This window comes from Pseudophryne corroboree, chromosome 4, assembly GCF_028390025.1.
Source record: "Pseudophryne corroboree isolate aPseCor3 chromosome 4, aPseCor3.hap2, whole genome shotgun sequence".
Taxonomy (NCBI): Eukaryota; Metazoa; Chordata; class Amphibia; order Anura; family Myobatrachidae; genus Pseudophryne; species Pseudophryne corroboree.
Genome location: NC_086447.1, coordinates 494,532,371 through 494,545,754, shown reverse-complemented (window position 1 = coordinate 494,545,754; position 13,384 = coordinate 494,532,371). Strand labels below are relative to the sequence as shown.

Below are 13,384 nucleotides of genomic sequence, written 5' to 3'. Positions count from 1 at the left end.
TGGCATAAATAGTTAGGATGGATTTTGTTTGTAATACATATGCTCTATTTGATATGTGGCTCTGATTACAATTACTTGTGGTCGATTGTTTTTAATTGTTGTAATTTTTACGTGTCACACAGTCACTTCACGGCGGTGTTTTATGTTTATATGGTTGCTATGGAGCCCCGCCGTCACTTCCTGTGAGGTCAGCACAGTGACCGGAACTGGAAGAACGGCGAGGATCACGGGTGTTGGTGGCGGTATGTATAAAACTGTTTTGTTTTGTAACTTGCATATACGGCTTGATAAAAGCGCAGCAGAGCGCTTTGAATAGCTGACTCTGAGTATTTCTTACAAGTCCGGAGTGCCGCCGCTGGAGAGGTATATATCCAGTACATAATACAGCCAGCCTTACGTTTTTATGTCCTTTGATGCTGGCAGGCTGCACAACCACACATAGCCTAGGAGAGCTGGCTGAAACTGGGTGATGGCTGCTGCCTCCAGGCTCCACGCGCCGTCCTCCTTCTTCCCTGCAGCCTACGAGCCTAGCTAATGACTGAGCCGCAGGCTGCTGCTCATTAGATTATTGGACAGCTGAGCCGTCGCTCAGCTGTCCTTCCCTTTACAGGCACTGAGTCCCTGCGTGCGGCCGCGGCACCAGCATGTTCAGTGCAGTGGAGCCGGGAGCAAGAGCCGCCAGCTCCTGGTAGCGCAGCGCAATACCGCAGATCGGAACAGAGATCCGATCCGCGGTGGCGGCGGGGGGCTCTTTTCAAAAAGGGGGCCCGGGGGAACTTATCCACGGGCCCCCCTCGTAATCCGGCTCTGTGTACAGGCGTAATGTAAGATAATAAGTGCATGATATACATACATTTTAACATGGCCTAAACTTTAAAAATAAAGCAACAGATTCATGCATTGTGTTTCATATCAAACTGTCTTGTGTCTTTTCCCTCATTCATCTATTTTAATTGTTTTCAGACTTTTCTCTCATTTTACGCTTTCCAGGACTGAACATTGTCTTTTCTTGTTCATCAATTAAAAGCTTTTAAAGGGCGAGAATGCTTTTTTTTTTTTTGCTTTTGTTTTAATGCCACATAAGAACATATTATCACAAAATGTGTCTCAACTGTTGATAATAGCTCTAGCTCTTACATGGTCCAGTAAGTGCTAGCTATTGTGGTATCAGAACTTACTGAAGGTAATGCACTTACATCTTACCATATTTAGTTGTGAGGCTTGCAGAAGATGCTATTGAAAGCAGTGTGTAGTTGTTTTCATCTGTCTGTTTATGGAATTAGACTTATGAAACTTGGTGAACACATTGCCTAAAATAAATATTCTGAACACTCTTCTGATAGAAACAGAGAATAAGCCTGGCACACACTACGCAGATCCGATTCTTGGAGCGATTATCCGATCACTGTGTATCCAGTAGCGGATCTTGCTACGGGCATGCAGGATTTTTGCACGGGGCACCGCCTTCTGGAGGGCGCCGCCGCTGTGGAAAGATCCGCTACTGGTGGTGCCCCCCGGTGCTGTGTGGTGCTGACTGTGCGGTTCACGATGAAGTCATCGCGCACCCTCACTGCATTGTGCGAGCGGCACATAGACACTAGAGGTCATGATTGACCTCTAGTGTCTATGCGGTGCTATGGGAGAGATGTCATGACGTCTCTCCCATAGATCAGAGGAGCGGCGCCAGCGGCCGGACACGGAGGGCAGCAGCGGTCGGGAATCGGGAGCGGGGATGGTGAGTATTATTTTTATTTTTTTTGTAAGCGGCACAAACTAGGGGGCACAACTCTACTGGGGGCAATAACTAGGGGGCACAACTCTACTGGGGGGCACAAACTAGGGGGCACAATAACTACTGGGGCAATACTACTGGGGGCATAACTGACCACGCCCCTTCGTGAAGCCCACAAGGGCTAGATCCGGCCCTGTGTGTATCCCGTACACGCTGAGATATTTCAAGCTCCATGTGTACGTTCTTCAGTGGACCAAGAGATGAGCATCTGAAATATTAAACTGCTCATAAGAAGTGACATCCTGATCTGAGTTTTAAGAAGCATTTTAAGCCATCGTGTCCCTTCAAAAACCGCCTGCCCATACGTGGTATCTTGGCATCAAATGAAGCAATTTAAGACCTACAGATCATGGCCACAGAGGGTAGGATGTATCAAGCTTTGCAGAGAGAGAAAATTGAATACTTACTCAAAGGAACCAATCAGCTTGTAACTGTCACTTCAGATACTGTGCTGGATAAATGACAGAAGCGGACTGGCTGCTTTTGACAACTACTCAACTTTATCTCTCTCCAATGCTTGATAAAATATCTACAAAGGAGAAAATAAATAGAAATAGTGGCAGCAGTGTATCAGTACATATGGCATTTGATGTTTCTGACGTGAGAGCTGTGCTGTGGTTAAACTTTGTCATGGAATGCAATAGCCTTGTAATGGCCTGTTCTTGTCTAGAGTTCTATGTAAATATTATTACTTGGTAATAACTAATCAAATATCCCACCAGTTGTCATTGTATTCTTTGTCACTTGGGAACTATGCCCAGTTTTGCATTTAGAACTGAAACCATGCTGGGTGTACTAACGTAAATCATCTTTAAGCTTTAAACTTTATAGAAAAGGTGGCTAGAGATAACAATTAATATATTACTGCCACTGGTGTTAAATGTAACAGTCTCTGTTGTAGTGAAATAATACTACTACAAAGGTAACAGAGGAGTCCATTGGTCTTTTGCTTTTATTGTCCTGCTGCTCTGTCCCTTCATAATAGCAAAGCAGCTACAATTTATGTTTCTCTAAAGTCCTAGGCGGATACTGGGATGGTAAGTAACATAGTAACATAGTATCTGAGGTTGAAAAAAGACAATTGTCCATCGAGTTCAACCTATTTGTGGTCTCCTATGCATGATGATTTGACTAAAATTTCTGACTGATGCTGCTGTCAGCCGTTACATTTTATCCCTATTTATAGTAACTATAATGCATGACTATGCACCATACCCCTGGATATCCTTATCCATTAGGAATTTATCTAACCCATTCTTAAAGGTGTTGACAGATTCCGCCATTACAACTCCCTCGGGCAGGGAATTCCAAATATGTATTGTCCTTACCGTGGTCTAGTATCATGGGATATAGATGGGGTCCATTGGAGCCTGGCATTTTAAATTTCTTCAGAGCGTGCTGGCTCCTCCCCTCTTTGCCCTTCCCGCAGAACCAGTTTAGAAAAATGTGCCAGAGGAGCCGGGTACATTCTCTGGAGCTTCAGAGAGTTTTATTAAAAAATTTGTTTTAGTTTATTATTTTCAGGCAGCACTGGTTGGCACCAGTCTGCCTGCGTCGTGGAACTTAGGAGGGTTACCGGTACCATTCTCTTGAAGGGTTAATGGTCCGGATCCTCATTGACAGGACATAGCTCTTGAAGGGGGTTGTTTCACCAACAGTGGTGAGCGCTCTCTCCCCCCCGGGAACTACCGTGCACCACTAAGGGGGCGGGGCTTCTCAGAGAGCTGGACCAGCAGCTCAGGCCACTATATATATATATATACATATATATATATATATATATATATATATATATATATATATAAACATAGCAGAATGACAGCACTCAGTAAAAATTAAGTAAAATAAAATTGACATGGTGGTGCAGGGTCCTGGAAATTGATACAGACACTCGCTTTTGCAAAAGAAAAGAAAAGGAGACCAGCACTCACGTTTTGATGAAAAGATAAAAGGGGTTTATTCCTTACAAAAGAACCATCTGGACATGATCCTAGTACTACAGATAGATACACACATACTTGTGTGTGTGTGTGTGTGTGTGTGTGTGTGTGTGTGCAGTACGGATGGTGTAATAGTTGGCAGTACTGCCTCACAGCACTGGAGTCATGGGTGGGTTTGATTCCCACCATGGCCCTAACTGTGTGGAGTTTGTATATTCTCTACGTACTTGCGTGGGTTTCCTCCGAGTTCTCCGGTTTCCTCCCACATTCCAAAAATATACTAGTAAGTTAATTGGCTCCCAACAAAATTAACCCTATGTGAATGTGTGTACAAGTGATAGGGAATATAGATTGTAAGCTCCACTGGGGCAGGGACTGATGTGAATGAACAAATAGTCTCTGTAAAGCGCTGCGGAATATGTGTGCACTACATAAATAACTGGTAATAAAAAATAATAATAAAGCTAGGTCCCTTGTCCAAGGTACCTTGTTAAACTGCCCGTCACAGCGCACAAGGGTGTGCTGGTTTCCCCCTCTCTGCCTCATTCCTTGCAGACTATCTAGGTTAACTGTGTTATTAATCTGTTCCTGTATGTGTGTATTCTGCTGTACAGTATGTCTGGCAAGAAAGTAGTATGTCAGTCCTGCAGCAAAGTTTTTCCCTTACCCTGGGGGATCTTTATTGTGTGCACAGTGCAGCCCCCCTTCACAAGGATGCAGCACTCAGGAGCCAGCATGGCTGGACTCTATAAAAGGGATGATTACAGACATATCCTCTGATCTGGCTACTGCCAGGCAGGAGAGGCAGGATTATAAAAAAAATCTATGGATGATTTCATGTTACAGAAAGCTGACCATAGACCAGCTTCTCAATTCTCTTTGTTGGTTTCACAGAAACGCACACTGCCCCATGCTCTCCAGTCTGACTCAGATGAAGTCCACTGCTACATTTCTGGTCTCAAGAGAGTTCAACACGCTTTTTAAAGACGCATGGGTTAATCCTGATAAGACATTTCAGATCCCTAAGATGTTACTGACATTGTTTCCTTATCCCCTTGAGGATAGCAAGGTGTGGGAAAATCCCCCTACGGTGGATACTTCAGTGTCTAGGCCAGGCATGTCCAAACTGCTGCCCTTCAGCTGTTGAGAAACTACACATCCCAGCATGCCCTGACACAGCTTTAGCATTCACTGACAGCAAAACGGTGTCAGGGCATGCTGGGATATGTAGTTTCACAACAGCTGGAGGGCCGCAGTTTGGACATGCCTGGTCTAGGCTATCCCGTAAACTCGTGCTGCCAGTACCGGGAGCTATCTCCTTAAATGACCTGATCGTAAAATTTAAACTACACTCAAGTCTATTTACACTGCAGTTGGAGTGGCTCAGAGAACCACCATTGCTTGTGGTTGAATTACACGGGCCATTGTTAAATGGACAGGTAATATACTTGAAGGTTTTGACACTGTGCCCCAGGAGAAGCTTATCATGCTCCTGCAGCATGTTCAAGATTCGGCTAATTTCATGAGCGAGGCAATCAAGGAAATTGGCATAATAAATGCACACTCTACGGCTATGGCTGTGCCAGCACGCTCTACGGTGTTATGGCTGCGGCAGTGGTTAGCGAACGCTGATTACAAAAAGGGTGTTGAGAATCTTCCCTTTACAGGGGAGGCTTTATTTGGCAGCGTGGAATTAGATAAATGGATTTCTGAAGTGACGGCAGGTTAGTCCATATATCTGCCGTCGGTGGCTCCTCCGGCTAGACGTGCTTAACCCGGCCCACTGTGCAGTCCTTTCGTGTGGCCTGGGGTGCTTCCAATGCCGCCAGAAGTAACCGAGGAAAGCCAAGCAGACCAGCTGCCGCTGGTTCCCTGGACAGAGCTCTGGCTCCGCCTCTTCCAAGCTCTCCGCCTGACGGTCGGCCCCAACTTCGGGAGGGCTTACAGGTGGGTGCGCACCTAAAGTATTACTGCCATGTTTGGACAGAAACCTCCCAGGCCAGTTGGTTGCGAGACCTTGTCTCCCAGGGTTACCGTTTAACGTTTCAGACGCTCCCACCTCACAGATTTTTCAAGTCAAGCTTACCAGCTTCACCTGTGTCAATGGTTACCTTGCAAACAGCCATTCAAAACCTACAACACATAAAGGTCATTGTTTCAGTCCCACCTCAACTCCAAAACAAAGGTTTTTACTCCAGCCTGTTCGTGGTACTGAAACCAGACGGTTTGGCTGATCTTGAACCTCAAATCAATGAACCCGTACTTGCGGGTGTTCAAGATTAAGATTAAGTTTCTAAAAGCGATGGTTGCTGTTCTGGAGGAAGTAGAATTCCTGGTATCCCTGGATATTAAGGATGCGTACCTTCACATCCCAATATGGCCGCCTCATCAGGCGTAGCTCAGGTTTGCTTGGTATCTCCACGGCACCGAGGGTGTTCACAAAGGTGATGGCAGAAATTATGCCCCAGTTCCTTGTGATGGGAGTAAATATCGTCCCGCACCTGGACAACCTCCTCATATAAGCAGGGTCCAGAACACGTCTGTTAGAAAGCATCGATCTGACTATGCGGGTCCTCAGGACTCATGGGTGGATCCTGAACCTGCAGAAATCCCAATTGGTACCTTCCCAGAGACTTCAGTTCCTGGGTATGATACTGGACACGGTATCTCAGAAGATGTTTCTTCTTATGGACAAAGCTCTGACAATTCAATCAATGGTCCGATCCATTTTGAAAGCAACCATATGTATACGCCTCCAGGGAAAGATGGTGGCCTCCTACGAGGCAGTCCAGTGTGGATGATTCCATGCCCGTCCGTTCCAGCTGGATCTGCTGAACAAATGGTCAGGGTCGCACCTGCACATGCACCAAGGATATACCTTTCACCAAAAGCAAGGATTTCCCTGTTGTGGTGATTGCAGATCTCCCACCTGGTGGAGGCTCGACACTTCGGATTTCAGGCTTGGATTCTGTTGACTGCAGACGTGAGCCTCCGCGTTTGGGGTGCGGTGACCCAGGGGTCTCAGTTCCAAGGGAAGTGGTCGCCTCAGGATACTTCTTTTCCGATAAATATTCTGGAACTCTGATCAGTTTACAATGCCCTGCTACAGGCCTCTTCTCTCCTTCAACATTAGGCCATACAGGTCCATTCGGACAACGCTACGGTGGTGGCCTACAGAAACCAACAGGGAGGAACAAAAAGCAGGGCCGCAATGCGAGGGGTGTCCCGGATTCTCCTCTGGGCGGAATGCAATGTCAGTGCCATATCAGCCATATTCATGCCGGGTGTGGACACGTTTTATATGCAAGTATCCAAGACTGAAACAAGCACATTTATTAAGGACTATGTGTAATACATAACCAAGGTACAGGATTTCATAGCACTGTTCAAGGTTGCACTATACCATCCCTAAGATGGTCTATATTTATATGTATCCTACTAGGGCCCAGATTTATCAAGCCTTGGAGAGTGATAAATAGCATGTTGATAAAGTACCAACCAATCAGCTCCTAGCTGTCATTTTTCAAACACAGCCTGTGACATGGAAGTTAGGAGCTGATTGGTTGGTACTTAATCTCCGTGCTATTTATCACTCTATAAGACTGGATAAATGGGAGCCTAAGGGGTCTATTTACTAAGCCTTGGATGCAGATAAAGTGCACAGAGATAAAGTACCAGCCAATCAGCAACTACATTGGACATGTCACAGACTGCTGTTGAAAAATGTCAGTTAGGAGCTGGTTGTTTGGGACTTTATCTCCGTGCACTTTATCTCCATCCAAGGCTTAGTAAATAGACACTTACTGAGGGAGGTCCTATATGTTAAATTGTGTGACCCAGGTCTGCGATTGTTCTGGTAGTTTTCCCTGGCAGTTTAAAACAACATTTGTCATATACACAGATGTAGCAGAAACATGTTTTAGGAATTATTTTACAGCATTGGCAATAATACGAAAATCTATATATCCATCCTACTGAGAGAGGTCCTACTCCCATATGATTAGTTACCGAAACCAGGACCATGGTGTAAGTGGTCTGCAATTATTTTCGTTAGGTTAGTCCTACAACTACCATTGAGGTGCTCTCCTTTGTCCAGTTAAACACAAGTATAACATCCTCGCCACTGCTCATAGTAAAACATGAACAATCAACCTCCTCAAGGATTTCATAGAAGACAACTGTTAACTAGTTTGCACTTATAGGCCCTACACACTGGGCGACATAAGTGAAAGATATGAACGATCTCGTTCATTAATGAACGAGATAGCGTTCATATTTTTCAGTGCGGAGGCACCAATGATGAACGATGCGCGACCCCGCGCTCGTTCATCGCTGGTGCCCCGTTGCTTGTGCATGCAGGCCAATATGGACAATCTCATCCATATTTGCCTGCACTGCTATGGAGCCGGGTGACGGGGGGAGTGAAGATACTTCACACCGCCCGTCACTACCCTCTCGCCGTCAGCCATATCCGGCGGCGCATTGCGCAGTGTGTAGGGCCCTTTAGTGTTGTAAGGAGGATGCGCTCTGTATTGTATGTCACTAGAACTCAATATGTTTTGGGTGCAGTTAAGTAGCTGCAACGTAATAATTTTTTTAAAAAACTGTTATGTAAAATGAATTTTAACACCGCATATGTTTGTTGGCCCCACCTACAGTTGATTTGGTTCCATCTACAAAATTCCCATTCTGCCCCTGATTACATTAGTAAGGCATAGTATGAACGACTCATCTATATTATTATTTATTCTGTTCTCTTAAGTGGAAATTTGGCTAGCTCAACCCTCCTAGGAAAAGATGCCTGAGAAAAATCCAAATATTAATACAGTTTATGCTCAACATTGTTTGAGAGTGAAGGGGATGGAGACAGTTTTTAAAAAGATGGGTACTTCCTTAGTCTACAGCCGGTTAACCTGCACCTGACACACACTAAACCATTCTATTGGTAGATGTTTACAGATGTGTCCTCATGCATCTTTGCTGCAGTCACGCCAAACAGCCCCACTAGGCACGCATAAATCTTCTAGCGTTGGGCGTCTTTTTGGCATTTTTTTGCAGAAAATGCATCTGTCACAACGCAGTGCGACTACAACGTACAACCAGACTGTGGTGATTCATTTGATATATAACACTAGTATATTTGCGTGCGACTGAGTCTCTGAATCTGTACGCGAAGTGCTACAATGTAGCAGCCGCAGCTGTTTTCCAATACAAGTTCTATTCTTGTCCGTATACAGACTTAGTCAGACACAATATATCAAATTAATTAGCACAGTCTTCTTGTGCATTCTAATCGCATTGCACTGTGACGCCCGATAGAGTTGCAAGTGACCAGACGGCTCACTCACGCCAGGCATCTCACGCTCAGAGGTGGATTTAGACCTCATGGGGCCCTAAGCAAGACACCGATTTGGGGCCCCCCTTCCTTAAACAATCCTCAGTGCACCTCCCCCCCCCAACCCCCCCATCAATTATAGCAGACAGGTCCCCACTTATTTTGCCGCCCCCCCAGTCAGTGTATGCGCCCCAATCTTCCCCCCAGTGATTATAGCAGGCGGATGGTAGTTGTACTAGTGTATTGATTATTTATTACCAGTGCAGCGCTTTACAGAGAACATTTGGCCATTCACATCAGTTCCTTCCCCAGTGGAGCTTACACTCTCTATATTCCCTACCACATGTACACATTTACGCTAGGATTAATGTGGTTGGGAGCCAATTAACCTATCAGTATATTTTTGGATTCTGGAAGGAAACTGGAGCACCCGGGGGAAACCCACGTAAGTATGGGGAGAATATACAAAATCCACACAGGTCCATGGTGGCAATTGAACTCATTAGTGCTGCTAAGCATTACACCATCCTTGCTGCCCTTAAAATCACACCTAACACCTATCTAGTCACTTACAGCCTGCCGTCAGTATTCTGCCAGCCCAGCACTCGTACATTTTTTCATTGGAAATCAGAAATGCTCTCTCGACTCCAAGCTCTGTCGTCAAGCTCCCTGGGCCCCGCCGGGCCCATGCAGCTGCTTTGGTTGCCTAGTGGTAAATTCGCTACTGTGCAGTGGCGAGTTCGTTAACTTGATTGTCAGACCTCGTATAATGGAGTCACACTAAAGGCACTGATATATTGTCAATACAGCCAATGACTGAGGGGTGCAGTAATGGATATTATAAGGTATGGGGACCTGCTAATAGGGGATGGGGGACGTACTACAATCGGTGTGTGTGGGGAGGCACTGATATATAATGCAGGTGCCCATACTTTATAATACTCATTATTACACCCAATTACATTAGTGTTGGCTGCATTATATATGAGTGCCTCACCCTCTCTGTCAGTGTGACTGTATTGAGTACATATCAGTGCCCCACTGACTGTAGCAGGTATCTCCTATACACGGTAGAACTTAAAATAGAGTATTCTATCATATTGATATATCACCAGTTAGTGTGTGCCCCCCCAAGCCATGATTGTAGCAGGCGGGTGTTAGACACAGTACTTAAAATAACACTGTCCACCCCCACCCACCCCCCCAGCCCTCACTCCCGCCTGATTAGAATTTGAAGTAGGTGGATGTTATGTAAAATAAAAATAAAAATCTGTAATAAAGTGCACTGCCCCAAGGTATGGGGCAGGTATATTGGGGTGCTTTACAAGTGGGACAAGTGTTTTTATGCTGGCAGGTGGGAGTAATCGGTCTTTTTTTTTAAGTATCCTAAAATGATCCAAATATATACTTATACTAATTTTTATATACCCCAAATTTAATGAGAGCACTTATTTTGCTTTAAAAAAAAAATAGCTTTCTATCATTTTTCCACATTAAAAAAATAAATAAAAAAAATGCATAGAACATCCATTTGACCAAATTTAATGACACCAAATTGTTTTTTTTTTTAATGGCCACTAATAATGTAATGGCCACTAATAATGTCATGTTTTCCTATGTTAGTTTGGCATTTTTGGGGGTACAGGCAAATTTCCCCACTTTTTCCTACACTTAGCTTTTGCCATCTAGAATTATCGCACAAATCCTGTTATCGCCATTTTGTAATATGATAGGTGCGATAAACTGGATCACGCAGGGGAGATGGGTGCAATAACATTAGCCGAAATTGTGTTATCGCTAATAGGATACCCCCCATTGCGTGACCTATGTTCATAATTAGTCTGTGTTATTAGTGTTAGTGTTATTTTCAGGTAGATTCCCATAATAGTTAACTTTATAATGTATTGCACACTTGCACACAATTCAATTACTGCTTAATATTAATCTGGGAACATTGTATTTATTTATTTTTTTTAGGTCAAAAGACATGTTTGCATCTTCATGGCATCTTTCCCTATTTATATGTGCCGTATGATGGGTTGGGTCAGCAGAATCCAGATCGCTACCTCCGCCAGGTAGCATTCAGCATTGATCGGGCACTTAATGTGGCCTTAGGCAATCCATCTGCCAACGTTCAACATGTATTCAAGATCACAGTGGTGTCTGGAGTGTAAGTACCTTTTTCTTATTTCCCTATTTATTTATTTATTTGCATATGAATGTTTTGGTATAATAGGTTTATTTATTTGTTATTGTCTCTAGGAATGTGGAGTGTACAGGCCCATACACACTGGGTGATTTTGAGCTGAAAGCAGGTCACTTTTGGTGTGTTGAGCTGCTTTCAGCTCAAAACCGCCCAGTGTGTATGTCCCGGCGATGAGCGCTGATGTGCATTCCCGCTTCATCGCCGTTCATCTGCTGGTATCACCAGCAGATGAACGGCGCGGTGAAGGGCTTTCTACAGCGTCCTGCTATGGAAAGCCGTTCACCCTCGCTGACATCGCTGGGCAGGGGGAAAAATAGCTCAGTGTGTATGCAGCATTAGCGTATATAGGTGAACTGTTGGTTTGTTTGTGCTTTCTCAGAGAAGAGGCATGGTTTTGTTTCTCCAGTCTTTGTAATCTAATGGTTGTACGCTGCTCCTCTCTCTGAGGGAATACTTTGTGTGTAGGAAGCCACACACCTTCCTGCTAAGCATGCAGTAGAATACTGATTAAGGAATAATTTATTTCTATATAGAGCAGGGATTCCCAACCACGATTCTCAAGGCACACTTGTCAGACAAACTAGTCTGTCGTTAGTCGGATCTCCCAAGGATTGGACAACTGTGTACCCAGCTTAACAGCCGAGGTTTTAGTGATATCCATGCTTCAGCACAGATGGATGAATCAAAATAACTGAGGTGCTAATTAAGTCACCTGTGCTCAAGTGTGGCTATCTTTAAAACCTGGACTGTTAGTGGTAAATTCTAGCTTCTAAAACAGAGAATTGGTGATGTTGCACATAGCAACCAATCAGATGCTGTCTATTATTTTCTAAAAGGCAATAGAGAAATGATAGACAGTATGTGATTGGTTGCTTTGGGCAACAGCACCAATTCTCTGTTTTATAAGTTTAGCAGATTTACCCCTTAGTGTGCCTTGGTGCAGACATTTGCTTAAATTATATCTTAAACTACTGTATTCCCAGTGAGATGTGTTAAAATCTGCCCTGTTTGCCAACTAGAACTATGTCGCTGTTCATTTCCTCAGCTTTTTAACCGCAGCAGTTTTCTGGCTAAATCCGGTTCCATAGAAATTAATATGTTTGTTAGTTACAAAAATGCTGGCTGTAGCATTGACAGTGGGGAAGAAAAATCACTGTTTTATAATGGTGCAGAGTTAAAAACATTGCAAAGCACAGAGAGCGTATCATAGTGAGAGATCAAACAGCTGTTTGTCAGCTTTGTGCAAACTGAGATTTTAAGCATTGAGCCCATTTCCATTTTTAAACTCCAGTGATTATGCGGCTAGCCCCAGCTACAAAGACCTTCAGAGAAAATAGCAAGTGTGACAGCTAAATATAATGTAAATATGCCTGTTTTTCCAACCTTTCCATGTACTACATTTTAAAGCAGCATTACAATTTTATTAATATGTCTAACTCGCCTGCTTTTTACCTTTTCAAAAACTGCCCTGTGAAGCTGCTTTTCCTATTAACTGTGACCACTTTATCATAACTGTGGAGAAGGGCGTCAGTGGCAGTAGCCACATTCTCCTTGATTTTAAGTTTCCATTTCCTCACGCAGCCCAGGTTTTCCGTTCGGCTGTGAGACAAACCACCCAGGGAGAGAAAGTGGCAAGTGAGACGGCAATTTAGAGATTAGGTGGCAGTGTACGGTTACATCTGTGAACAGTGGTTTGATCACATGGTGCCTATGCTAGAATACATGTGCAGGCATTTTTAAATCACTCCGTATTACCAGAGTGTTGAAATTGAGAAAGCGCCTCTGGGCTCTGGCAACATGATGCAGGCAAATTTTATAACACATTTTCATTCTTAGAGCCTCTCTGAAAAGTCATGGACCATAGTGCATCAAATATACTGCCACTTTTGAGCTAGCACCTATATTTTGTTTTATAAGAGAATTGTGAACATCGCTATGATGGGGACTACTAAACAATGGTCCAGTTAGACAGGGTTGGGTATGTGTGACCGGTCACCATATCGACGCTGGGATCCAGGGGAGTAGAATGCAGGGGGAGGGGAGCGCAACTCGCCACAGGTTCTATTCCTACTCTATGGGTGTCATTTATCTGGATGGCACAGTTTGCTGAA

The 13,384-nt window shown here is 44.2% G+C and overlaps 1 protein-coding gene across 2 annotated transcripts in view; it reads left to right on the top strand.

Moving 5' to 3' along the window:
* The window catches only part of REV3L (REV3 like, DNA directed polymerase zeta catalytic subunit), a 372,405-nt gene that overhangs the window by 105,585 nt on the left and 253,436 nt on the right, over positions 1-13,384 (top strand). For both annotated transcript variants that reach the window (XM_063917144.1, XM_063917145.1), the window contains exon 2: positions 11,045-11,237. In XM_063917144.1, coding sequence (XP_063773214.1) covers positions 11,045-11,237 — 193 coding nt within the window. The remainder of the gene's footprint in view (positions 1-11,044; positions 11,238-13,384) is intronic.